Source organism: Coturnix japonica, chromosome 2, assembly GCF_001577835.2.
Source record: "Coturnix japonica isolate 7356 chromosome 2, Coturnix japonica 2.1, whole genome shotgun sequence".
Classification (NCBI taxonomy): Eukaryota; Metazoa; Chordata; class Aves; order Galliformes; family Phasianidae; genus Coturnix; species Coturnix japonica.
This window is the reverse complement of record NC_029517.1, coordinates 106814514-106842214: the sequence shown is the minus strand read 5'-3', so window position 1 is coordinate 106842214 and position 27701 is coordinate 106814514. Positions and strand designations below refer to the sequence as shown.

The 27701-nt window shown below is 38.2% G+C and overlaps 1 protein-coding gene across 3 annotated transcripts in view; it reads left to right on the top strand.

Moving 5' to 3' along the window:
- Positions 1 to 27701, top strand: part of STAU2 (staufen double-stranded RNA binding protein 2) — a 150626-nt gene that overhangs the window by 68593 nt on the left and 54332 nt on the right. Inside the window, exons 12-14 of one of the 3 annotated variants that reach the window (XR_001553544.2) lie at positions 6115 to 6422; positions 9445 to 9543; positions 21134 to 21243. Coding sequence is in view for 2 of the 3 variants with exons in the window: in XM_015855779.2 (XP_015711265.1) it covers positions 6115 to 6422; positions 21134 to 21247 (422 nt within the window). In the remaining variant the exon portion in view is untranslated. Of the gene's footprint in view, positions 1 to 6114; positions 6423 to 9444; positions 9544 to 21133; positions 21248 to 27701 lie in introns of those variants that run through there. The other 2 variants (XM_015855779.2, XM_015855780.2) reach the window with 2 other exon arrangements.

Below are 27701 nucleotides of genomic sequence, written 5' to 3'. Positions count from 1 at the left end.
TGCACAGGTCACTGTCTGGTTGTACTTAGGCACTCTCCTAATTACTTCACACCCTCAAAGATCACTTTCTCACTGCTTTTACAAGCACTGTGATCTGTCAGCTTACTAGCTTCATTTACTAATAAGTATAGTATCTTTCTACATTTATATTGGTTCTTTTCAGAACCTGCTTCATCTAGATTGTAGATTGCATGGGACACCATTATATTGTTGCATCCTTGCTGTGCAGAGATTATAATGTAGAAATAATGATGTAGGTGTTTTGTTTGTGTCTATTAGAATATTTCATATTATATTTGTAGAAATTCTCCATTACAAAGATTGTCTTTTTTTTTAAACAAAAATGTATGCTCCCATAATCATCCAAAGTAAAGCTGTGAAATGTTTCTATGGATTTTTCTCACTAGAATTTAACATTAATTATTACATAAAATATATATAGTAAAATATATAAAGTCTTCTGGGATACTGCAATTTCAATTTGGTGATACTGAAAGACTTTCAGTAAAATCAGTCGATCTGTCTATCTGTCTGTCTACCAAGACCTAACCTCATGAAGAACTAAATAGCTTTTACTTAAATGTCATGGTTATTTTAAGGTTAAGTAAGCTAGAATTTTAACAAGTGACTTTATATAACATCAGTTTGTTTAAGATCATGTAGACGAGATCGTTGATGGAAGGACGTTGTGTAATGACAAAACATTTTTTCATGTCTGAATATAGCGGTAGCTGGTGACTTAGAAATACCACAGATAGTTGTGGTGAGTAGATAATGATTGAATCTTGGCTTTCCCAGCCAAGACTGTGTGTAGACTATTACGGAAAACGTAATGGATGTACTATTTGCCTATTCACTTGTTTGACTGATATTTTCTGAGTTCCTGCCGAGGTAATAAAATTGGAAAATATTCCAGTATATAAATAGGCTTTTTTTACAATGAATGAAGTATGAAAACATAATTACTTTTTATGATAATATTTATATTTTTTCGGTCTTGTTATTGAAATACTTATTTACAGAAATTCTCTTTTTTCACTCCCAGCGAACTTGTAATGGAATATAAGACAAGTTGAGGACCTGCCAGTTCTGTGGAGGAATTGTTGCAAGTGAAAATTCTCCACGTCTTAAGATTTTGTCCATTTTAACTTACATAATAATGAAATCAGAGTTGGATTTGGCTCTTAATTTCTCTTACTTGATACCTTAGTGCAAAATTTTGCAACATATTTTCAGCAGTCCAGTGGAAGGCTTTATTCATTCTGAACATGGGTAGCATAAAGTGAAGTTGTTGAATAGTTATTTTTTTTATTTGGTTCCAAGAAATACCGATAAACTCTGTGAACAATCTTTTTTTGTTTTAAATCCACTGATGGGTTATTTCAGAGATAACAGTGTTAAACAATTTATGAGCAAGTCAAATACTGAATTATCGTCCATTTTGTATCACTAGACAAGACATCTAAGTACTACTACATGCTTGTATCCCATACCATTGGTTGTAGTGCAAAGAACAGCATGTTCTCTACAGGAATGTCAGGGGAAGCCATACACCATCAACAGGGGTTCTGACGCACCAACTGTAACTTTTCTGTTGGACTGCCGGAGCCCAGGTAGAAAATTGTAGTTTGTGGTTTTGGTTTAGACCAGATATACTGAGTTGCCTTAAAACAGTCAATGAGTGGCCTTGAAACTGGAAAAGTCATTGAGCAGATACTATACAGCAGAGTATCTCTACCCTATTGATCAGGAAAAAAGAGAAAATCAGCTCTATTACTTATGTGGATTGACAATGCAAACCTGGTGTTGTAGATCATCTTTTGGAGCTGAATGATAAAATCAAAATCTTAGCTTTTCATATTATCTGATCTTCCTGACAGAAATAGGAAACTGAAAATGGGACACCAGTGTTACTGGTGTAGATGCTACCAGTAGTTGCAGGCAACACTGTCATCATTGTGAACTCAGAAGGCCCACTGCTATGTGGTCTCTGTCTCTATATCCAGTAAATTCTGCTTTGCAGTCTAATTACATTCTCGCCTATGTCCAAAGCTGTTCTATGGTTCTATGGCTGTGGCCCATTTGTAGAAAAGTCTCCTTGTCCCTTCTGGCAGGGGGACCTTTTAGACAAAGGATTAGGGTTAGAAATAGCACCACTTCAGCAGATCTTTTGAAGACTGCCACTGCTGCTGCTATAAAAAGAAGTGGAAACAAAGCATGGAGATGCACTTCAAGGGACAGGCTCATGAAGGATAAGCCACTTTGCATCACACATTTGCCTTGGAGTCTAAATTGTTTTGCAGTTGTGATAGCAAAAGTAGACAATGGATGATGAGATTTATTCTTAGGTGAGAGAGGTCTTTGGTATGGAGTTTTCAGAGACTGTAGAAGTTTGTAAGAGACTGCTAACAATTACTGCCAAGGATGAGTAAGACATGTTTTTCAAATATTAGTGATTACATTGCATAGCTTGCTTGGATATTTTTGTAACACATTTGCCCACAGGTTTAAATAATATAAATGGAAATTATTTTAACATGTTTCCTGAATGTACCTCTTAGCTATGTCCAGCAGAAGGTGCAATGTTGTTGGGCTAAGTGGTAGTATTACAGTTCCAGTGACTCTTAATAGTTGTGATGTTACCTTTGAATTACGACAAAGTCAGCATGGGATGGCTGTTCAACAGAGACATAAAAACCTTTTTTGTGGGGGGAGGGCGGGGGGGAGAAGGGAGTGAAAAACTAGCAGATATATGGAAGCATTCACCTAGAGCTGTTCTCCTGCAACACAAGAAAGTGGTAGAGCAAAAGATTTCTTTGTCCCACTTTTTTTTTATTAAAGTGCTTATTTGAAGACTAATTATGAGAAGTCTTGGAGAGTTTTGATCTAACTTTTATTTCTCTGTTGATACCATACTCGTTTTGTGATAGCGTAGTTACCACAGTAACTAAATTGTTAAATATCCTTGAAGGATTCAACAGAGTTGAAGTAAGCAGACAACAGAGACATGATATTAAAAAAAAAAAACAATTCCTCAATAATATGTTACAAATAGATAATGAATTACCAAAAAAAACCCAAAAACCAGAAACAGAAAAACCGACAAAAAAACACATACTTGATGTTTTCAAAGAGAGCAAGTTTTATTGGATTTTACAGCAAGTTTCTAAGAGGCTCCATGAAACATGGGCCCTGAGTATAAAATCTTAATTGCTTGCAACTATATTAATGTAATGGCTGGAATATTACATTACTTTGTTTCCAGAAATAATCAATGACTGTAATATAATATCTGCTCTTTGAGCCAATGTATGATTTAAATTAATTATTGCTTATAAAGCACTTTGAAGTCTGTAGCTGAAAGGTGTTGCATAAGAGTAGAAGTACTATTATTAATTTAACATCACCATTAAAGGCAGTGCTTTAGATGCATTTGCTATACTTTGCTCAATATCTTTTTATTCATCATATGCTGCATATTAGTTATTTTAACATTTAGAGAGCTTAGTAATCTGGAAGTATTCCAAACCATTGTTCCAGACAGCAGTTAGACATTTGGGTGGATCATGTAAAAACAGTGAAATGGCTGAGAAAGCATGTAAAATGTTTGTTTTAAGTAATATTACATCAATGGGACACACATCTGCTGTTCTGGATTGGGTTTTAAACGTCTTGAAACTTTTTTTCTTTTTCTAATTGTTGCGTGATCTTTATTTTCTGGAGAACGAAGGTCTTGTTTTTGAAGAAGTATGTTGTTATAGACTCTGTTCAATGTTGATTTTCATTTCTCACGTATGTGTTGAAAGTCGGGTTTACAGTGAGCCAGGTCTTAGGAGGTGCCGAACACCTGTAACTCAGTGTCGTTGTTAATGTTTGTTTTTGAAACCTGACTTCAACTACCAGCATCTAAACTATCTATTTTAACTTCATTCATATTGTCTCTGGTGCGAAACTATTTGAAAGTGTGATCAGTGATAAGCCTTGGAGTCTGTAGTCTTAGACAAAGGGTATATTACCACTCTATTACATTATGATTATGCACTATAGAATAATAATGGGTGTTTACACAGCTGCTGTTCTCTACAAGTTTATATTCTACCTTGTCTCGGATGGAGAGAAAGACACTTTGGGGACCCCATCCTCCATCTTTCCTAGTAATACTGCTGAGAATTTGTTCTTAGCTCTGGATTTCAGCACAAGGTCACCCTTGTTCTTAGGACTCTTCAGCCCCACACAGGCAGGGCAGGCAGCAGGCACTTGGTACAGGTGTGTCCAGCTCTGCCTCAGTACTGACACAGTGCTGACAGCAGCATTTCTTTCTAAAACTGAGATACTCGTGAAGCAGAGCTCTATCCTCTGTTTTCCATGTTCTTAAAGAGAACAGCAGCACACTCCAAACTAGGCTCACATAACCCCATAAATAGGTCCTTCGCAGAACTTTGCCAGAGCTTTGTGAAGGTTATGAGCTGATGTTCTAACTCTTTGAAACCACTGTTAATTTAAAAGCCAAATGTGTGAGTAAATCGATTAAAAAGATTCACCTGTGAGCAATTTGCTGAGTCAGCAGTGAGGAAGTTCAATTTTCACCACGTGGTTGAAATGGAGGATATTAATCACTGTAATATTTTTAAAGTGTTTTTGTTGTAGATGTTTCACTTAAGAATACCGCTTGGATTTGGAGCAGGAGAGTCCTTTGCAGGAAACTGGAAATTATTTCTCTTCTTCAAATTTATTTTGCAGTCTGAGATGACTTTAATATGTATTGCAAGTGAATTAAGCATTGGATGCTTTGGTTTCTCTTGAGATAACTAAGTTAGTTAAAAAATAAGTTTATCATTCTTAAAATGAAATGCTAAAGGCTCAAGTTCACAGCTGTTTTTTTCAGGTGTACACTAGAAAATCAGTGTGTTATTATTATGAAATTAAACATTTCAAGCTCATTTTTCATTTTAATGATGATAAGAAAAGAGTTTTCCTCTTATATCAGCAAAGCCGGTACTTGTGCTTCCAACAAATATTTTGCTGTGTATAAAATTACCAAACTTTATCCCTAATTCTGCGCATTTTTATACACAAAGATATTAGTAAAAATGCTTAAGTACATGTTCTTGTTTTGAGGGTGTTCAGGATCAAGATGTTCTCTAAACATATTAAATATTTGAAATGTGGACCCATTGCTCCTAGTTTAGATGTCACTAGAAATATTTGAATGTTTCTGCAATTCACATGAATAAGTGTAATTCTGTAATGTTTGCTTTAATTCCTGTTGATATTAATCATGACACATGCATAATTTCTGTGCTAAGCATGAGTGTTGTCCAAGACAAGTAACTATTTGCAAACTATAAGATGCTGTACATGCAGCTGAATGTTACAAAAATTAAAGAAGATTGAAGGGCAGGCAGTTGCATAGGAGTCATGAGCACAGGAACGATGTGGCTGCAAGGCCATTTAGGATTACTTAAGCCCAGGCTGCTGTTGTAATTCAGCAGATGCTTAAAGCCAGCTTCTGAGGCACTGCAGCTACTACAAGTAGCCATCCTGCCCTGCTTTTGTCTCCAACTGCTCTTTCTCATGAGCGTCACTGCATGGTCCTACAGGTGCTTGTGCTGGCACAGGCAATAGAGCAGCTGGAGAGAACAAACAACAGCTGTAGGTGGGAGAGGGAAGAATGACTTCTGATGGTGATAGTGCTGACGCAGGCTAGTTTAGAGTATTTGTCAAACAACAGCCTAAATTACTCTATCAGGTAGGAGGCAGAGGGTTGTACCGAAATGATGATATTGCTACTATTCTGAAGCAGCAGCTGTTCCTCATGGTTTGCAGAACTCAGGACCTTATTTATTCACATTGTATATTCTGTGCTTGTCACAGTTTTAGAGTCCAGAAGTTTTTAACTACTTAAAAAGGGTGGTGGGGGAGGAAGAAGAGGAGCACTTCAGGTCTGCTTTGCTTCCAAACAGTTTGGTAATTTCATTTACAATTACTGTGGAAAAAAAAGATACTGCTTTTAAGTGCTCACTTTGTATTCTGTTGAAAAGCATGTTAATGAAAATTGTCTACATTCCATGACCACTCTAGGGTAATAAGAATGATCTCTGCTTTTACTTTCAGCACCAAAGGGAATACTCCATCTCTCTCCTGATGTTTATCAAGAGATGGAAGCAAGCCGCAACAAATCAGCCCCTGGTACCACTGTAAGCTATTTGTCACCCAAAGAAATGAGCCAGACTTCTAGCTCTTTCTTCAGCATATCTCCTACAACAAATAGCACAGCTACAATTGCCAGGGAACTTCTCATGAATGGAACATCCCCGACTGCCGAAGCCATAGGTCTAAAAGGAATATCTCCTGCTTCCCCGTGTTCTGCAGTGCAGCCTTCAAAACAGCTGGAGTATTTGGCAAGGATTCAAGGCTTTCAGGTATGGGAGGGGGAAAATGAAGCTCTTCAACCAGAATCATAGCATTGCCATCATGGTTTTACTCTTGCCCTCTTGAATTGGGCTTGCATGTAACTTATCTTGTAAAATTAGCTCATGTCCAAGGCAGTTTCTGGGTCCAGGAGATACAACCCTGCATCAATATACAATATATATGTCCCTCCTCTTTTTTGTTCCTTCCTTCCGTTCACTTTACTACAGCCCGTCTTTCTCTCCATTGTTTATTCTCTATAAAGAATTACAGTCTTAAATCATGCTTCTGCTTGCACTTCTTTGGGTGTCTCACCACTTGGCATTCAAAGCTTTACTAACAGCTCTGATGCTGGTTTCTCATGAGCTCAGATCCAGATGACACTAATGAATTCCCTTAACTTTGCATTTGTCCTCTGGTTTGGGTTGTTAAAACTGTTCCTCTGCTTCCCACACTGCACCTGTTAACTGTCACCTGTAGAACAGAGTTTCTATCAGAAGGTGCGATCTAGGAGCAGGTTTAGTATCAGAGCAGAATAGATTGTTTTTCACATCACAGTCAATACTAGAGAATGTAAGATGTACTGTGCTGAGTCAGCGTGCTGGTCCTCAAGCACTGGTGATCTGTATCCAGCAATGGCAAACCCCATGTATTTTGTAGGACAGCGAAAGCCTCCTCAGTACATTGAGTCATTTCTGCAGTGCGGAAGATGGAGAATGAAATCCTCTTCCTGAACACCATTACATGCAAAATTACATGCATATTTGTATGGTAGATCATGTTACAATGTTACACCATTGAAGGATAGGACCAATTATGTAGAAACATACATTTTCCTGTCTTAGAGGCTTTTTTCTTTGCTTTTCTTTGTTTGTTTGTTCCTTTTCAGAGCTGTGGATTTATTTCATTTGAAAAAGTTGGTTTTATGTGTTCTAGCATATGTCATTTGATCATGTAACCAAATTATGGAAATTGAAGGTCTCTGTTAGAATTTTTTGCCTGCCTGATAATGATATTTTTCATCAAAGCCCATGTAATTTACAAAGTATACAGTTGTTGGAAGTGATATAAAAGAGGCTACTAGAATTATTGAAATAGTGTCAGATGTTCTGTTGGCATAAGCAGTATAGTTAAATTACATTTGCAGACATCAGCTGTAACCCACTGTAGATTTGACCTAACAGTGTTTCTGTCTAAAATGTACATTCATTCAAATTTCTTTTGGCTTTCATTTTCAACGTGTAATTTTTGATTCAATCGTTTGAATTTCTCTGAGTAGAAGAAACAATAAAATCTAAGCCTCACATTATGCGTTTAAGCCGCTAAGAGGAATTCGGTTTATCTGAGTTCCACTTGTTACCTGCCTTGCAGTAGAAACAGATGAATTCTGATGAAAAGAAATTTAATCCCTGATGTTTTCACTGCCTGCTTTCACATCTTGTCAGATTGCTTGTGTCGACTAGTAACACTTTATTTTCATAGAACCGATGCACAATTTATGTTATTGTTTTGATTCCTGCTTGCCTGCAGTATGTGGTGACTGTAAAACGATTAGTTGCTTGTCCTGTTTTTTGTGGGGGTTTTTTGGTTTTTTTTTTCATGCTTTGATTCTAGTTGCTAATGTAGAGATTGTTTTTAAAGGGTCTTACCTTGAGCCAAAAATATAATCCAATTACTCCACAACCTAGACTACTACATTTTACTTGCCCTGATTCAAATCAAGAAGTTTGGTAGAGAATGTCTATTATTGACATATATCTTCCATGTATGTAACTGCTGATTTTACATCATGTTAGAATGCTTTTTAACACCTCGCTTGGATAAGTCTGGTATTGATGTGAAACTCTGACACTGCTGGATCCCTGAACTGAGGTGGAGCAGTGAACAGAATCTCTGTGGGAAATGGCTTAGCGGCCTGGCAGGTGCATATCACAGGTCTCTTCACCATTTCAGCCTAGAAAGCTCTTTGTGTTCAAGAGTCTAAAAGCCTATTTCTTTACAGGTTAACTTTCTCAGGCATATTTACCAAGTAGAAAACTACTGCATTTACAAACAGATAGCTTGTTTCATGTTTCCTGAGTGACCCAAAATGATTTTTAAATTGTTAGCATGTATTTGTATTCTGGTCCCAATGATAACCATAGTTTTGTCTTTTATTGAAGAACATACACATTCTGTTCTGTTACAATGTATTTTTGGATTTAAAAAAAAAAAATCAATAAATACTCAGACGATGTTTCATTTGTAAATGTAAATACATGTTATTTCCTCTTTTGAATGTTTATCTGAACTTCATAAGTTACAGGGAACTCGTATTTAAAATGTGATGATTTAATTTAAACTCTGCTAAACTGTATATGATCTCAGTCATGTTCTGTTGTAAACCTTCAATATTAAGTTATTTGACCAGTGTATGGAAAAGTGCTAAAATATATATATATATTACATTATAATTCTAAATATATTTGTAATTGATAAGCAGCAGTTCAGTGTCACTGAAAAAAAATACCAACAACCAAACAGGTGTTTAGCTCAGATTCTTTCAAGGCTTGGGCTTCAAATTACCAGTGATAATTAAACAGAAATACTTTACAAGCAAGCCTTTACAAAGTCTGAATGGAGCATTTTTAGTGCTCTCTTCATATTAATGTACACTATCAGTTAATTGTTTTGCCGACTTTGCCCCAGGTGTTCTTTAAGGAAAAAATCATCTTTGATAGAATTGCTGTTTTTAAGTGACTGTGGTATTTTAGTCATTGTTTTGCAGCTAGATTAGTTAAAGTTATTTTTGGTGACCATGCAAGTGCAGTAAGTTCTTCAGGGGATTTGTTTTTGTTCAAAGATCAGAGAAACTCTTTACAGATAAATAATGTGAGCCTGCAGTTGTTATGAAGGCAAAACATGTGTTGCAGGTAGCTTGTGTACAGTAGGAAATGCCCCTGGCAGCTTCCATGGAGAACAGATTGCAGAAATGTCATGCCAAGAGTTAATGATCAATGACTCAATGATCCTTGTGGGTCCCTTCCCATTCAGGATGTTCTGTGATTCTAAAATGGAGGAAGACGTGAGGGAGAGCCCACTGTCCCCTGCATGGCTGTAGCACACTTGACTTGCAGCTTTGGCAGGATTTAGGTATGTTAACTTGTTGTCTGTGGTGGCCATGTAATAAGACCTCACACAGAGTGCAGTATGTTTCTACTTCTTTCTTTCTGAATACAGTGGTTACACAATTGATCTCTTTCTCTTTTGCTTTTTTTTTTCTTTTTCTTTTTCTTCCCACATCTGTTTAGTGGTTAAGCATTCCGTTTGATCAATAGAGTGATTTGAATGTTGTACTGTTGGGCATTTCTGGATGTTTCCCATTTCCAGTGATGCAGGAACACACTTGGGAGGGAGTCCTGCTGGACACTCAAGTCAGGTTTACTTGTGGCCTGTACATTTCAAGTTGAAGCAGTAGTTTTGAACTGATCTTTGTGTAATTGCATATTCCTCACAGCAGGACCACAGGTCAGATTTTATAATGTACTTAAATACCATTTTCAAAGCTGACACAGGCACAATGGATGCCCACAACAAGTCATTGAGAGGTGTGAAAATGTCTAGAAAGGTAGATGCTTCTTGGGATTTTCATAAACACCTATGTAGATTAAGTACCCAACTTCCAGTTTACTTGTAAGACTTGCTGCTCTACATGTTTCACAAATTTTGGCTTCTGTCACCATGGACTGTGATACTCCTTGTGAACCCACTGCTTAAAGTTAGCATACCTGTGCAATCCCTGCCCTGCACTGTGTTGTCTGATTCAGATGTGCCCAGGTCTCTCAGGACAGTCTCAGATGCTTTGGATTTCACTCTGATGTGATCCATAATACTGTTTTCCTCCATGTCTGCTCACACCTACTGCTGTGGTGCAGTTACTCTTACAGGAAGAGCAAAAAGGGGAAGTCTTGTCTTTTCCAGACTTAGTGTAGTATTTGAAGTAGCCATCAATTTTAGCTGAGGCCTTGCTGTGACCAATTTGTGTTTTCTCTTTGTGGGTTTAACTTGCTAAATACTACAGAAGGGTCATTTGTCTTCCAGAGTAAAGGACAGTGACCTCCACATCCACCCCTACTGAGTTTGTGAAGGTATTTGGATCTTGTTAACAGTTATAATGACAGTTGAAGAGTTCCTGGTCTTTTTAATAATAAAGAGTTTAGTCCTGAAACCATTTCTCAGGGAGATAACTTAGAGACCACCATGACAATTGGATTTGAGTTCAGTGGAAATTCTTAATACAAAAAGAATGAGCAAGGAATCCGGCATTAAGCCTGAAGTAAATAATTGAGATACAAATTGTTATCACAACTTTTGTGTATATATTCTTGAAACTTGATGCAGTGGCCTTCAACTTCCTTCATTAACATTTTGTTCCCAAGTACAGCAACTCATTGATGATGGACGAAATAACAATTTCCATTGAAAAGATCTCTTCCAAAGCTGGTTGCAATTAAGAGATCTTGCTTATTTAGTTAAATTAAAATTCATTTCTCTTCGCTGGATGGAATCAGCTCTCATTTCGTTAGTTTTTGTTAGCTACGTGGCTCAATGAAATATGCATACTGTATTTGCTAGAGCTCCCTGGGAGAATTGACAGTAGCTATTTCCCTCCTGTTTTCTTGCCTCTGAAGCTGTTTTTTACCTCAGTAAAAACAATACCTTACCCTTTTTCAGTCCAGCTTCCAACTTCCCACAGCAAGCAGAACAAATTCTCTGAATTAACTCTGATTATTGCAAGAATTCTTTGGTATGGGTTGCAAGGCTAGGGATAAAAGCAGGCAGAAAAAAAAAACAAACACAAAGAACACCTAAGCATTCCCCATTGATTCCAGATTTAGATAGCTACAGAAAGAAGAGTGATATATTTATTGTTCTGATGGTTGGGTGAAAGCAGAGTGAGAAATGCTCAATATTGCAAATAATTCCCATCAGAGTTGAAATGTCCTGTCTTGTTTTTTTCAACATGATGATCTTCATTTTTGTTATTACTTTCATCTGAATAGAAGTATAGAGTCATAGAATTATCTGGGTTGGAAAAGGCCTTCAAGTTCACCAGTTTTTGACTGTCAACCTGAGCTACTGAGTCTGATCACTTAATCATGACCTCAATGACGTTCTTTCCCTCAAGACAGGAAGCAGCTTTTTGCTTCTTTCAGCCTTTCTCCTGGCTCACTGTGTTGTGTAAAGTGCCCCCATGCTGTGCCACTCATCTCTTCTTCAGTAGTTATCTACTGATCCTACTCTGCACAAATTATACCTATAAGTTTAATCATAAGTTTAATCATTTTCAGGTGATTGTGTTGAAGTGATCAAGTGTTTAAGGTAACTAAATTGTGGTAAAGTTAATGAAAACAAAGACCTATCTCCAGTGCATCATGAAAGGCCAATATGATTTTGCTCAGAGGGGAAAAATGTCCAATCTATTGTATTTGGATAGGAAAGTTTCTATGTGTGGAGCCTATAAAATGAGTATAATTGTAATTACAGAGTTTGTTAGTTGTCAGAGAAAGTACAGTTTCAAAGTTCCCTGCAGATGAATGAAAATGATATGTTTTGTCAAGTGTTCCCTAAAACCATTCATGCATAGTGTAGCAAGTGCTAAAATCTAGAATGTAAACCCAGATGATGCTGTTCTGTCCCTGAGCCTGGTAGCTGCAGAGAGATTTGCGGCCACTGTCAGCTTGAAACTGGAGTCTTAGCAAAAGGTCTGAAGCCATTGAGTTTAAAGATCTCATCACTAGTTCAAGCTGAAAAATATAAGCAGTAGTAAGGAAGTAGCATCGGTCTTTCTGGCATCATTAATTTAATGCAGATTTGGAAGCTTTGACAACAAACTATTTTTAAATAAGTATTTCTTTGAAGATGGTCCTATTTCCTAAAGCAAGACAAATTGGGATTTAAAAAAATTAAATAAGGCTGTTAAAGCAATTACTGCTTCATCCATATATGTGAAACCCTTTGGAGTAGCTCAAGGGTGATTTTTGCAATTTACTATCAATTCCTGTTGCAACAAAACAGGCACTGGAATTGGGCTTTTGGTACGTTGGTTCTTTGTCTAATTGATTGGCGCTGTACTTGCTCATTGATCAAATAGATCAGTTTCTATAGAATGATGTGTGGAAGTCAACACTGCAAATATCAATTTCTGGTTTCTGCAGAGGGGCAGCATCTTCCTGCGTGTTTTTACTGCACTATCCTCAATGGTCACTACCAGAACCTCAGCAGCAATCTTTGTCTCTTACCAGAAGGAAACACAAACACCTACTGTAGAAATGGGTGACAAAGTCCTCGTTATTTTTGTTTCTGTCTCTTCCTCCTCCTTCTTTCCCCTCGTGACTAATGCTGAACATGGTACTACATGGTATGGAATGTTCCTTTGGCCACTGGTGCCAACTGTCCTGGTTCTGTCCCCTCCTTGTGCCCCCCACCCCATCAGTGCATGGCGGTGTGAGAAGATGAAGCCTCCTTGGCTCTGTGCAGCATTGCTCAGCAACAGCTAAACATTGCTGTGTTATCAGCACAGTATTGGTCGCAGTTCTGAAGTACAGCACCATACAGGCTGCTGTGAAGAAAATTCCCCCTCATCCCACCCAAAGCCACTGCAGCTTTCTAAATTTCACTGGCATTTTTACAGTTCTTTACTACTAGGCAGAGATCGGGAAATTGGAGAATGCTCTTATCTGTGTGAACTTACAGTCTTTGTTCTCTGGAGAAAACTTACACTGTTTTATCAAGTTATTTTGTTACAAAATTTCCTCCTTTATTCAAGAGGACCGCTAGTATTGTTGAAACTGTAATAGAGATTAGCAGGGGAAGAAGTTTACTCTAGGCAAGAGCAACAGATTAGCCATGATTTTATTGACGATTTCAGTGGTGTTTGTGATTCACACAGCACCAGTTAGGAATACAGCCAGAAGGAGGGACTGTGTGTATCAGCCAGCAGCAAGGTGAGGGTACGGCATGGGGCTCGTGGTAGGCCCAGCTTGATCTGGACTGAAGGAACTTAGTTCTGAAGCAAAAACCCTTAGCAAACAGCATGAAGGGATGAAGGATGGTGAAAGAGGCGAGTCATCTCTCACTGTGACATTCAGGTGAGGCTTTCAGAGGCTTTTTGCTCAAAACTCAGTCTCCTTTAGCATCAGGAGCACAAATGAAGTGCTACTTTTTCCAGCAGTGAGATGATTGCTTCTTGAGTTAATTAAAGCAGGATGATTCTTTCCACACAATGTCATGTATCTTAGCTAGTGCACACAAACAGTCTATACTTGGGACGGATCTTTCAGCAAATTCAGGCAGCTGGTTCCGTACGTGCAGTTTCACGGTGATTCTTTTCCTTGTTCATCAATATAGCATTTTGGGATTTCACGCATAGTGTGTAAACAGTGAATCATTCACACTTCAGCTCTTCACTTGGGTGGCAACCTTCCTAAATAAGAGGAGTGTTCCTGAAAATGTATTTCCATTGGCACTGTTGATATGAAGGACTTTCTATCTCTAGACTGACCAAATTCCCCTCTCACCTTACCCAGCTGTGGACAGGTACCCAGGGAACAGCTCCTCACTGGAGCCACTTTCCAGTGCCGTGTTCATCCTCTGTCAGTTCCATTAGCATTCCTTTTGTTCTTAGGCATGTGGTGAGAACAAGGGATCCAGACCCCATACTCCACTCTCCTATTTCCATTGACTGTGAATTATAAAATTAATTTCAGTTCCTGTTGCTGCACGTGCAGTATTTGTCTGAGTCAGTATGTGAGGCGAGTAAGTTGTTTCTGAGAAAAACATCAGGTGTAATATATTGTTTTGTCATGCTCGGTAGTGATTTCTTTTCTAAATAACTAGTTTTTCTTATTTTTATCAGGTCTTTCTCATTCTTTGTGGGGAGTGATCGTGTTCAACGTTTTAAGTTCCTGCATTAAGTTTAGACAACATTTAACATTTAAGTTACTACTGTTACTCTCTTCTACGTCTGTATTAAATATTTTAGTTGTGGAATGCAGGAAGGGAACCAGGCAGCGAGTTGCTCTTCAACATAATTGTGGTTTTTTATAGCATGCCATGTCCCATTGCATGACTTCAGCCTCCTGCCACAGGCAGCAGAAATTGCTCTCTTCTCTCTTGAGTGCTGGCTCTTGAGACTAGGATGACTCGCTTTGCATGTGCTCCACAAGAGCACCATCCTTACTAATACAAATGCTTACCAGGGGTAGGGTCTAACAGAGGTAAAGTGATTGGTAGGTCCCGTACTGTACTGATCATCCCACAGCAGCAGTGCCAGTAGCCAATTTTCTCTTAGTCAGAAGCAAGCATCACGTCCAGAGGTAGGAGAGAGCTGGTTCTCCTTGGCCTGACTGAGCACCTTATGTGTATGGTCAAACCTTCCCTATCTCCCATGTCACTGGAGACAGGAACTCCTAATATACACAACTAGTATAAAATAATGATGTGTAAGCTTCTATGGCTCAGATAAACTGATTTTGCTGTTAAGTTATGTTATATATTCTCTTTGGGAACTGTGTCAAGTTTTTTCAGTCTTATTCATACTTCTCATGCTTTTATAGGTGGCAAGTGTCTGCCTAGCTATGGTCAGGAATGTAAAATACTGCTGCAACGAACTGTGACAGTCTTTTGATGCTTACTGTTATCTATTTCTGGCAGAGTAATGGTTTATTTCTTAGTCTAAAACCTAGGATTGTATTTTAGTGGAGATTTAAGGCTATGATACAACTGGTATTCGAGCTCTGTAGGAGAAGAGCACGCGAGAACTACTCAAGATTTACTGCTGGGCTGTCAGTCTTCGGGCTACCGCGTGGCTTCCCCCGTCCTGCAGTAGCTGCAGTGGAGCCCTGGCCACTGCTGGGAAGCAGACACTGCAATTGATGAGCCCGAGGCGTGCTAATCAAACATGTGTTTTCTTGACACAATGATTGTGTTATATATCACATATGAATGTACAGGCCTTTATCTTTCCTTAATGATCTAGCAAGGGGTCTTTTTAAAATGTGGGTGTTTTTCATGCACTCCTTAGATTTGTTCCACAGGGGGTGACCATTAAACACATCTGACGGGCATGCAGTTAGCCAGCTCCCTGCTGAGATTAGTAAAATACTATATTTAGTAATCGCACTACATCAAGGAACTCCAGCATTGCAGGAAACAGTTTGATTCAATGCTTTTGCTCTGATTCTTTTTAATATATTTTGTTAAATTTTCTCTCTTATTTTTTCATCTGGGGCAATTTTTTTTCACTCCATTCCTCTTCTGTTCCGCTCTCACAAATGAGGTGTATGGGACTGTAAAGCAGATCGGAAGAAAGCAAAGTGGTATTCTGAATCTCTCTTGTGACACTTTGTGTCTGGAGAGACTGATCTCTTGTTTCTTGAAGAGATGAGCCTGTTATTTGTTAGGAAAGCTCTATGAGTAATACAAGGGTTCAGGTTTATAAGTACTAGAATATTGTATTTATGAAAGCTTCTGGAGTCAACTTTGAGGGAATGGTTTGAAAATAGCAAGCAGATTTAAGTGTTTTTTCACCATTAGTATTTCTCCACCAATAGATATGCATGAAACAGCATTTGAGCATCATCAGGATGGTTTGAATTGTTTTATTAGGTCACCTGACTGCCAGTAGATGAGTAACAGAGAGGGTAAGCTGAAAGGCTAACGTGGCAAATATAAGCAGTTCAGTGGGCAGATGAAGGAACAAAAGTACTTCACGAGATATTTGTCCAATTGAGAATTACTGTTTCAAAATCTGATTTTTGAATTCATTTTAGTTGGTTTAGTTAGCTGTAAAATCTGTGTAAAATCTGTGAAGTAATTCTGTAAATTCAGGATGAAAGTTGGTGCTTTCACTTTAAGGGGCAGATTTAAAGAAATAGCATCCTTTGTTCTAACAAAATAGTCGGGGCTTGTCAATCCAGAAGATTTGTGCCTTGCCGAACATAATGGCATTTTATTACCTAGTTTATTTCTGCCTAGCATTCTGAGACTCCCGCTGATGCTTTGAGTCAGAGTAGTTTTTGGTTTGGAAACATGAACTCCAGTGTCACAGATGACTTCTTTCTTTTGGTGATTCGTATTTTTTTTTTTAAGTTAATAAATGTTCAATAAAGAAAGTGTTTGGCCAGACAGAAGTTGTATTTCAAACTGTGAACATCTAAGCAGTGCTGTGTGAAAATAGCAGCCTTTCTTTTCCCTCCCTTCATCTCCAGTTGCTGCAGTCAGCCCAGCCCGTTGCCGACCATAGACGAGTGAGTTTGTGCCTGTAGCAGCTCTCTTGCCTTCTACAGTTATGTGTCAGTAAAACTTGACCCTTGTTCATGCATGAGGGATGCTCAAATCCTGACATGCCCACTGAAGACCAGGAGAGTAACTTTCACGATGTTAGGGACATTGTGTTTGTAGAATAATGTATGCGGGTTAACTGTGGCTGTTGTCTGAAGTTGTGTATTGGTCCAGTGTTTGAAGCAAGCCTGTTGCAAGACAAGTCCTGCAATATATTTACTGTTTTTATTATAACACACGTGCTGAAGGATATCATAGTGAAGCTAGATTCGAGAGATGTGTATTTGTTTAAATGCAAAAGAAGTGGGAAATTTCATGCTCATGGAGCACCATTATGATAGAAGTAACCTTAACTAGGACTCGTTACGCGGTTTTATACACTGCAGCTTAGTTTTTTCTCTATAAAATAGCATACATAGTTGAGAACTTTGGCTATGCCATTCCACATTCAGTTGTGACATTGTAAACATTCATTTTATATCTTCCTTTTTGCAAAGCTATAAGTGGACATCAAAATATTTCCATCTCTACAGCAATTTAAAATATTAAAAACAAGGGCTAAATTTCAACATGGCTGTAAAATATCTTCAGATCTTCACATACATTTCTGTATGCATGCGCCTGTTGGGTAGTGCTCCTGCATGCATATTCGTGCCATACAGCTTGTTCCTGTGTGACTTAATCTTTTAAAAGGATATACAGTTGCATCTCCTGGGAATATCAAACATAAAAACATGGATGTATGAGTAAATCCACTTGGATTTTGGCATGTGCTCATGGAAAAAAAAGTCGCCTAGGATTTATTTCATTGTTTTGATGCCTGGGATGCACTTTGCGTTTTATGTGCAGCAGTTTTGTGCCCTGTCTACACAGAACAATGGGGCGCTGTGTTTGGGATTCCTGAGCGGGTTATACATGATTTATCTCAGACACTGGCCGTGTGCAGTTACCCAGGAGAAAAGCGAGCAGTGCTGTGTTCTTTTCCCAATAAATGGGCACTCATTTAGAATTATTGCCAGGATCTGGCAGTGGCACTGCTTCGTGCTGTGTAGAAGTACCTTTGAGCACACAGTTACACGTAAATCACTGCTAACGGGCTGAGTTCTTGAGTTTTAACTCAGGAACTTGCACAACCCACACTGCAGACATCAACATGTTGGCCATTATTTTCTAACCAAATTGTAATGCTGTTCTATTGTAAGAAACCTCTGTTTCTATGCTAACCAAATCAAATATTCCGAATCTTAATGATGGAAATTTCATTGCTGTTCAATCCTTAAAATACACATTAATCCCTTAATTATGAAAAATTAAAGCCTGAAAATTAGGCTGTAAATTGTAATTATTCTCAGAATTTTATTTATTTATTTATTTATTTATTTTTATCTACATAATATATGGAAAGGGAAAATGACCAGTTCTGGCTATGGTTAAGTCATTCCTCATGGGCTCTAGATGTGAGCCCCCACCGCCTCCTCTCCTCCCCATCACAGCTCTTTAACCACAGGCACTTAGTAACTTAAATAAGAAAAGGATTACTGCCGTTGTTAATCTTAGCAATAGCTGTGCAAGCACTCTTGGAGCACTTGGCCAGCCTTCAGTTGCTGCTCCTCTATCACAGATTCTGAAGGAAACATTTGCTACGCCTTTTGTGTTCCCCTGCCTCGGATGATAATGATATTCTTAAAGCAGTTTTATAGACATTCAAGATCCTCTCATACTTAGTCATAATAGCACAGACATGTCAGACGAAACATTTACAGTGTATTGCTGGCTGAAAATCTAGAACCATCTGCTGCTATTTGGACTATTTGGTAACTATTCAACTTCCACCATTTCTATCTGAGTGCCCATTCTGCTCAAATCAACAAATACCTCTCCACACTTAGTTGACAAAAAGCTCTCAAACTTAAGATTGCAGATCACATTTGAAGGAGGAAAATAAAATAATGAGTTTGAGAATGCAGTGGCTGGGCTGACAAATGCCAAAACAGGACATTTTACCAAACTAGGATATTGGTCACACATGTGCCAAAATATAGAGAAATAAAAATGAATGTTTCTTGCTGACTGTATAAATCTGTAGGCTAGAGAGACTCAATGAAAGGACAGGATTCTGTTTTGTCCTCCTTTCGAAGTTGAATCTTTTGATTTTATATCTTTGTTTTCTATAATTAACATCAAGAGTGTTTATTTTGGTTAAAATGAAGAACTTCAACAGAGCAAGAAATAATTAGAGGACTGTTGTCTAAGAAATTATGAAGTAATGGCCTCAATCCATTAAGATGAGGCAAAAAAAAATGCATCAAGAAATTCTTCCAGGGAAGTTAAGCCTAGAAAGATACCAAAATTCTGAATTTATTGCAGTTTCAACATGGAACTCAAAAGTAGGGTGTGGATCAAATCTGGTATTGCACATGATAATGTGATGCGGTACTTTTAATTTTCCGTCTGAGTGTCTCCTGTTCTTTCATCTTGTTAACTTTGCTTTATTCCAGTGAGCATTAGTGTATTGTAACTTTATTCTTATTACTCCCATCAAAAATGAGCCAACCACATGCTAAGCAGTTCAGAAAGTTCCATTTTTCTATTTCTCCGTGTGCTCTCTGCAACATGTACTTTTCTAGGTCACCCGATTTTGCCCCTTTTGCTGTGTCACATTTGCAGGACAGAATCTTCCTTGTCAGTTTTTCTGCCCCATTTCTCCACATTGCTTTCCCACAACACATACTGGGCAGAATATCTAGCTTGCAACTAGATACTGCAGTTGTGGAGTCTTGATAAGTTCTTGTCATAACAGTAGTCCTTGACATTTAAAGAACTTCAGTTTATATGTGCGAGCCAAATTTCATACCTTCATACTTCTTTCGATTAATCAAAGTTAAACCATTGTATATGTGAAGGGGCCTCTTGTGGTTTCTAAGTAAGTAGTATGGCTTTTCTGGCAGAGAGCCACAGGCAATTTAGTAGGCACGTATTGTGGGGGTTGAGAGAGGAGGAGAGACAGGGATAATCCAGAAAGCTTTAACAAGGGCTGAGTGAAATCAGTATTTCTGTGCTGACTGCAAGAACGTTGCATTCTGTATCGAACTTTTAGCTACAGCTAATATATATTTTTTTTCAATGTGTAGTCAGTAAATTAATTCTGCAATACAGCAGTGATTTGATTTTCCTCTCACTCAACCAGTCTTGCGATGATTTTGCCTCACTTGAATGATTCCCGGTTTGCACCTGTGGCGGGGAAGATATAGGCACAGTGAATAGGGTGTGCATGGTTTACAAATCAGCATCATGAATGTTGCTAAATCACTTCCAAGGAACAACGTGGCTCCTAGTTGTTCTCAAAAATAATTTTGTAGCTTACGTATAAAGGTGAGGCTTTCTCACATAACCTTTGCCTGAGATCTATACAGCTGTAAATAGATACTAACATAAAAGGTCTGTCTCCAGCAGAGCTGATCTCTCTTTCCATTTCTGACAGGGGTCACATAGCCAATGTAAATTACCACCATAAACCAAATTCCATCTCTCTTGTAGAACAAAGTGCTTGATCTGCCTGTCTAGAAGCCGGGAGCTACATAGCAGATTGTAATATTTCAGCAATTCAGCATGAGTGGCAACGTGTTCTTAATAATGAAATGCTGGCAACATTTAACTTAATTTTGTCTCGACATATTAAAATCCATCCTTTCTGTAGGGGATTTAAGAGCTATCTGAAGGGGGACTGAAGACAAGAAAAATAGTCCAAGTAGAAGCAATAGCTTCCTCTGTATTTCATGCAGGAGTCAGGTTTAACATGCACATCTTGACGTTAGTAAAGAATAAGTTACTCTTAGAAAAAGATAGCCTAGCCATCTCAGGAAGAATGTGAATTCTTCACCGTGCTATCCGTCATTTTGATTTAATTACAAAATCAAATTAAAATATACAACAGTGTGTAGCCATGCCAAGTAAGTTAGTGAATTTTATTAGATATGGCATTTCAATTGAAAAATGAAAACTGTTACTGCCAGGGTTTTGGAGGTGTAATGACTTACATGGATGTTTTATAGCCAAGCTACAAAATGTTCAAAATGGCATCTGCCTTTGAAACTATGACTAGAAACTAGGTTCTTGTTATTGTGTAGGTATTACATCTTGAGTTCAGTCTAAAAGGCTGTAGGGACTGGAGAACATAGCATTTGTAAATTATCCAACAGTTGACTCAGAAAATTTGGCCCCAGTACAATATGTGACTACCTAAAATATTTTTAGACAATCCTTGTTTTGTATTAGAGATGAATTCAATGTAAATGTTTGGAATTCTTCTTACAAACTTGTTGAAAAGGGACAGTATTGTAGCATGACTCCCTTGTACAAACCTGGTGTTTAGCAGATTACGTATGTTATTCTGTTATAGGTACACTACAGTGATAGACAAAATGGCAAAGAGTGTATGACCTGTTTGACACTGTCTCCTGTGCAGATGACTTTCCAAGGTATCGGAAGCTCCATTGAAGCCAGCCGTGACCAGGTATAATACCTTCACCCACACTCCTGTACTTTTATTAATATCTAGTTAGGCCAGAATGTCAGCATTAGTAAATTTATACATAGACACGTCATTTGGTTGTTGTATGGCATGTTCTTGTCAATGGGATTTGCCTATCTCACCATGGTAAAATCCTGAATTTCTAAGGATTTCCCAAAAAGGAGGCAGAACTGTGTTCCCTTTTGCAGATTCTTAAGACACGTTAGGAAAGCCTGAAGGACTTGCTTTGATTTTGTAGTCAGATGTAAGGTTCTGCAAAGGTCTTGTTTTATTTTAAATATGTATCAGTTCCTGTCTGTCCTATTTTTACTGGAAGATTGTGAGTAGCTGGAAAAACAAAGAGATGAAGCCATCATTTCTAACCATCATCTGTCACAAGAAACTGTCATTTGAGGGGGAAAAGGGATTTTCAGTCAGGCTGTGTAAAACTCCCATTTTGTTTGGCTATTGTTAACATATTTAATTCAAGCTTTGGGCAAACAGCCAAGAGAAAAAAATGTCACTCATCACCCTACTGCTTCCAATGGGAACTGAGGGGGACTTCCATTCTACTCCTTTTGTCCTCCAGTAGTCTCATGTGTAAAATAAGACAAGACACTGATATTCCACAAGTTTTCAAAGCAAAAAGGAAATAAGTACAAGAAAACTCAAAACCACACTTTGCATCTTTTAGATATTCAGTGGATTGGGAAAAGGGCCATTTTTATTTGATTTCACAAACTGTCTTTAAATTGTTCTATTCTCACATTTACCATCCATTTAATCAGAATCTGTGCAAGAAAAGGGAAAAGTCACCTGAAGAATTATGAGAATTAGTTACCTTTGAGAAAAAAGTTCAGACATGTAGCCATATTTTAGGTGGATTTTGTTTCGTTTTGTTTTGTTTTAATTGAAAGTCTCTGAGTTAGTTGTTAACATAAACTAAGCCCATTAGTTATTTACATGGTAACATGAGGATACTTCCTGTCCTTAAGTGTTTGGTGTTTTACAGTAATGGAGAGCTGGGGTAAGTCAGACGACTTCGACAGCCGTATTCCATTGAGTCCTCATTTCGTCCAGCAATTTGTTTATGCAGTTCTAAATCCGCTCAGTTTTTCTTTCAGTAAAGATCGCCTTTTAAAATTTACTTATGTCTCAAATACAATATTTAGACATTTCCATGAGTATAAGGTGGTCCCTGTCAACTTGCTAACAACTACATTCTGGGCTACCAGCCAGCTTGGCCTTTGTCTTAGCATTTATTTAGGCTAGAGTATGATATGTAAACAGAAAAAGACGTTGTAAGCAAAAAGTACGTTTAAGTCATCTAAATAATTATATATTTAAGAAGTCTAAATGAAAAAGTGTTACTGAGCTTGAAAAGTTAAGCACCTAGATATTAGGAAATTCCAGATTATGTGCAGCATTAGTTTGTTCCCAAGAGTACTCATTCAGTGCTCAAAACAGGACATGCTTCTGGGAGGAAAGAAACTGCGTACAAAAAATATAGCTGAAGATTACATTATTGGCTGCACACAAATGGGTAGAATTAAGCCTGTTTGGGCCATTATGAAACTAGAATTTCTTAATCTTGCTTCAGTTTGCAGTTTAAGTAACGTTCCTTCATCATTTCTTTTAGTTATTTAATTTTCCACATAGCTTTTAAAAAGAGAGAAAAATGATTTGTCATTGCATGATGGGGTGGTTGTTGCATTAGTGAACCCACATCGCTTGTGCAAAGATTTCGTCTGAGCCAGGAGCAGAAGAAGATAATCATCTCAAAGCCAACAGGCTTTGATCACAAAAGAGATCCACGTGCTGGTCAGGAGGCACAGAGTTCTGCTCATCCCCTTTCTAAACGTGAAAGGCATCCTGCTTTTGGGGGAAGAGACATGCTACTGTCAGCTTTTGTTTGGTATGGGGAATGGCAGGACTTGGTTGAAGCATTATTTGCCATCACCTAAGTAAACAGAGAAAAAATAGTAATTAGCAACCAAACAGAACTTACATAATGTGTTGGCCAGGCACTGGAATTAATTAGTGATAGAACTGGATCTCATAATAAGTGATTAAAAATAATTCCCATTTCTTTTTAATTTCTGTCTGACTTGGTATAATTTTACTTTTATTTTCCTGCAACTTCACTCGCAGCAGGCTTATGTGATACCCTTATGTTTATAAATATAAGAAGCAGAACTGCTGTACACTGTTAAGCTGAGTTGCCCTCATTTCAAAGTTTCAAACAGAATAAATGCAAGGTAGCCATATACTACTGTAAAACTGGAAACTCTTCTTTAAGTTAATTCTGCATCATCTATTTTCCACTGTATAATCCAGGCGGGCTATTCATCTGTACGGCTCTAATTTCAGTGCATAAGTGTTGATTTATCACAGTGATCAGCTGTGAGGCCTGGCACAATTTGATTTAAGGATCTGTCTCTTTCTATGCTTATGAAGATAATTCTACTCATGTTGAGTTTAAAATAGTGACTCTGTAAATTCAGCTGGTGTTTTGTGTTGGTTTGTTTGATAGGTAGGGTTTTTTTTAAATTTTGCTTTTAGTGGAAAACTGTCTCAGTAAGACTGGAATTGTTTCACTGTCAGAAGGTGGTAGAATCTGTTATGTGAGTGTGTCCAATAAGACAAATGTATACCAGAATTGTCATTATGTTGTGGCAAAAAGGCTACAGCTGACCAAATACCTTGATCAAAAAAAAAAGAAGCAAAAATAAGAAAATCAAGTTTCTAATAGTGCTGTAGTCTTCTTTTAGGGCTGAATTGCCTTTTGTAGCATAGGAAACTCTCTCTTTTCACATCCAGTGGTAGATTTGTACCCAACAGATCCCAATGTGGCTGCAATCCTATGTAAGTGTATTGCCTTGCTGTTTCAGATGTACCAAGTCGTGACACAGCACTTTGCAAACTCACTTGCTCTTTTCCAACACATAGTAGGAAATCTGTCTTTTCATTCCTTAGGCTGGTTTAGATTCTTTGTTTGAGAGGAGTCATTTTTTATTTTATTTTTATTTTTTTTCAAACACTTTATCATTTGAGCAATTTCAGATTGTAGCAAATTGTTCATACTGGTAAGTTTATAAGTGTGTATTCCAAACATCTGACTGACAGGATGTGTCTCATTTGGTTATGGAGCAGTGTTTTCAAAGCTATCACTGTTTTATCATTTTCCTTTTGGCAAACAGTAAGGAAAAAAGAGAAACATTTCTACAGTGTATCTGTAGTCAAGTTTGTTTCGTTGGCTTTTGCATTCACGTGTGCCAACTTCCTCAACAGAAACTTCATGATTTTTAGAATATTGTTTCATGAGTTATTTCTTTTTCTATTCTGTTGTGTGGTGTCTAACATCATCCTTCTAAATTTCTCTTTCCTTAATGGACACTATTATTTAGATGTTTTTTTTGTTGTTGTTTGTTGTTTTGGGTTTTTTTTCCACTAGAACTCAGCTACAAGCTACTTTTACTTAAAATAGTCACCGCTTGTAGTCAGTACCATAAGTTTCTAGAGATGTTCTCCACTCAGTATCAGTTACAGGACTTGCTATAATGGTATGTAGGTTAAATTTGATGGTCTGTGAAATACAAGAAGTCAGAATTAACGTAGTTTAAGTGTAAAAGTGATGCTTCCACTTCATCTTGAACAGCTTCTGTATCTACACATCTATTTTACAAGCTTGCAATTAGTATTTACTTTATTGTAATGGTTGGTGCTTTTCTCAGTGTTTCATCTCTGAATGTAGGACCTCAGGAGTGTAAATACCCTTGTGGTTCTCATAGCTGTGAAGAAAATCCTAAAAAAAGGAGAATCTTGGGTTCAATCTTAAGGCTTGCAGAGAAGCAAACAAATCGAAAGTATGAACAAAGCAGGGGCAGAAATAGGAGTGGAAGACCTATGGATGAGGTAGACTTGGTGAGAGAGCCCAGCAGGGATGGGGAGGCTGTGCTGAAAGGATGATGCTACACTGAGCTGTTTCAAAAACTGCCCGTGAGAACGTGGAAAGACAGCAGCAGTAAACAATGGAATGAAACGTTCTGTGTAGGTAACCCTCACTGTTGGCCTGCAAACAGATGTTCCTGGTCAAGGTTAAGGCCTTATGCTGATGCCCAAAGGTGAGCAGATCCTGGAGAGGTGGCGATAGTTCTCTGGGGACAAATGGCCTTGGGGATTGCTGACAGGCCTGGGACATTAAAACTTAGGACAAGGTATAAGGAGAATTTGTTATAAATACAAATACTTAATACATATGGAGGTCCACATCTCTCTTTTTTCTATGCTCTGAGTTTGTAGAGCGTGCTTAGGAACATCATCGAGGGAAGTTATGTCAGCTGGAGTCACTGACTAACCTGTGAGAGAAACAAGGGCAAAAGATTAATGGTGCAGTTAGTGATGATATAGAGGATGGGAATTCATCCAGTGCTGTAACCAAAGAAGATGAATGGGATTAGGATTTTTGCTAAGGTACATTTCCAAATCAGAAAAGTAAAAAAATAAATAAATAAAAATTGTTTAAAGATTGTTTTACTGGATATTGCATTAATTCCTGCTTGAAATGAAATCATGCTGGACTGCAATTACTGTTTTCTACATGTTCAGATTTACTTCTCAGTAGATATTTTTTATCCTGGACATAGAAAAAAATAAAAAAGAGAGAAAGAGAAAATGATAGGATTTTCTTTAAAAAATACAAGTATTTCTTCTTTCAACTGGTATTGTATGTTTCCCTTGTCAGCTAATTTCTCCTTTATTTACTGTCAATTCAGTGTTCATCTCTCTGGGGTGATTTCCTCAATAAAATGCGAAGGGTTTAGTATGACTCACTGAAAACTTTCTAGCCATTTTCCCAGGGCTGGGTGATTCCATCACAGCCCCTTCACTACCAGACTCCTACCTGCTCTTGAGAAACTACCTCCCGCAGCCAAGGCTCCTGCTGTGCTGGTGTGAGCTGGCTGGCTGCTGCCATTTCCCTGACAGCTCCATAACCTTCAGGGCATGGCCAGAGCTGAGCTCCTGGTGCTCTCCAGGAGACAGTTTGCTTGTGACAGAAATGTAAACTGCTTTTGATATATAGCACCAAGCTTCACTCTTCTATCACTGTGTTGGGAAACTTGCACCTCTTAAAGCTGACACTGAGTCAGGAATCATCCCAGCAGGTTTAGGTTAGGCTCACCAGGTTGTTGTCTGCTATTTTGTACTTTTTTCCTTGTCTGCTCTGCTCCCCATGACTGTACAACTGCATTAGTACGCTGTGTCCGTAGCCTTTATCTTCTGTTTCACATTAGCTCACACTGGATGTACGTGACAGAACATTTGCTTTTCCCTGGCAGCAGCTGGATTTTTCCTTGATGAGACTAAGATCAAACGTCTGTATTTGTTCAGAATGTGTAATCTTTCATTTTCCAAAAGTGAGTTACTAATTAACTGCCAAATGGGAACAAAATGTAAACCAAGACACTGCTGTCTCCCAGACCCTTTCAATGCTCTCATTCGGGGCTTCTTGAGTAGCTTCCTAATGTGAATGCCTCTCACTGAAGATGCAGAACAGCGATTTTCAGCACTCTGTGTAGGTATGTTTGTTTACGCAGTAATGTCAGTGGGATATAAAATGCTACTGTTGCAGTCTGCGGGTATCTTGCGTATTTGTCATGTAAACGATGATGACTGCCTGTATTTTGGGTCTGTTTCCTTCTCTGTTAAGAAAAATATCATGAGGTATCCATGTGATAACTGTAGATGAAGTTTCACTACAGTAGCAAGGTTGACAGAATCACAGAATAACTGAGGCTGGCGGGACTCTTCACGTTCAGCTGATCCAAATTATGCTCAAACAGGGACATCCAGAGCAGGATACCCAGGTTGGCCTTTGAGTATCTCCAAAATGGGAGTCTTTACCTTGGCTGTTTCTTTCCCTTGACTTCATCTCCAGCCCCAGCTGTTGAGTCTTCTGCTTCCTAAACCACTGAGCTGGTATAAAGTAATTCAAGTTTTTAGCCTGCTAAGGTGAACTGGCCCACAGAGAGTAAGACGAGTACCAGAGCCAAAATGAGAGAGACATCAGGACAGACCAGATACAACAAGTGAGATGGAATGGGTGGCATCCACTACTCACAGTAGCTAGCCAGTAGATCAACTTCCTATCTTGTAAAATGTCACTTGAAGAGGGTGAGACAAAATTAATTCAGTAGAAAGGTGATTTTATTGTATAAATGTATGGCTTATTTAGCTTTCTTGAACCTGTTCCCTGTTCAGTAGCATGATCTGGCATAAAGAAGAGAACAGGAATGCACACAGAAGAAGGAAGAGCAGGATCATAGCATCTCTAACCCTGAGCTCATAACCTATAGAATTTTAGCTGCTTTGGATCTGCACTCTTTGTAATTGCTTGTATTAAAATACCTAAGTGGGCTTTCAGTGCAGTGCAACATGTGGAAATGAAAAGAAAGGC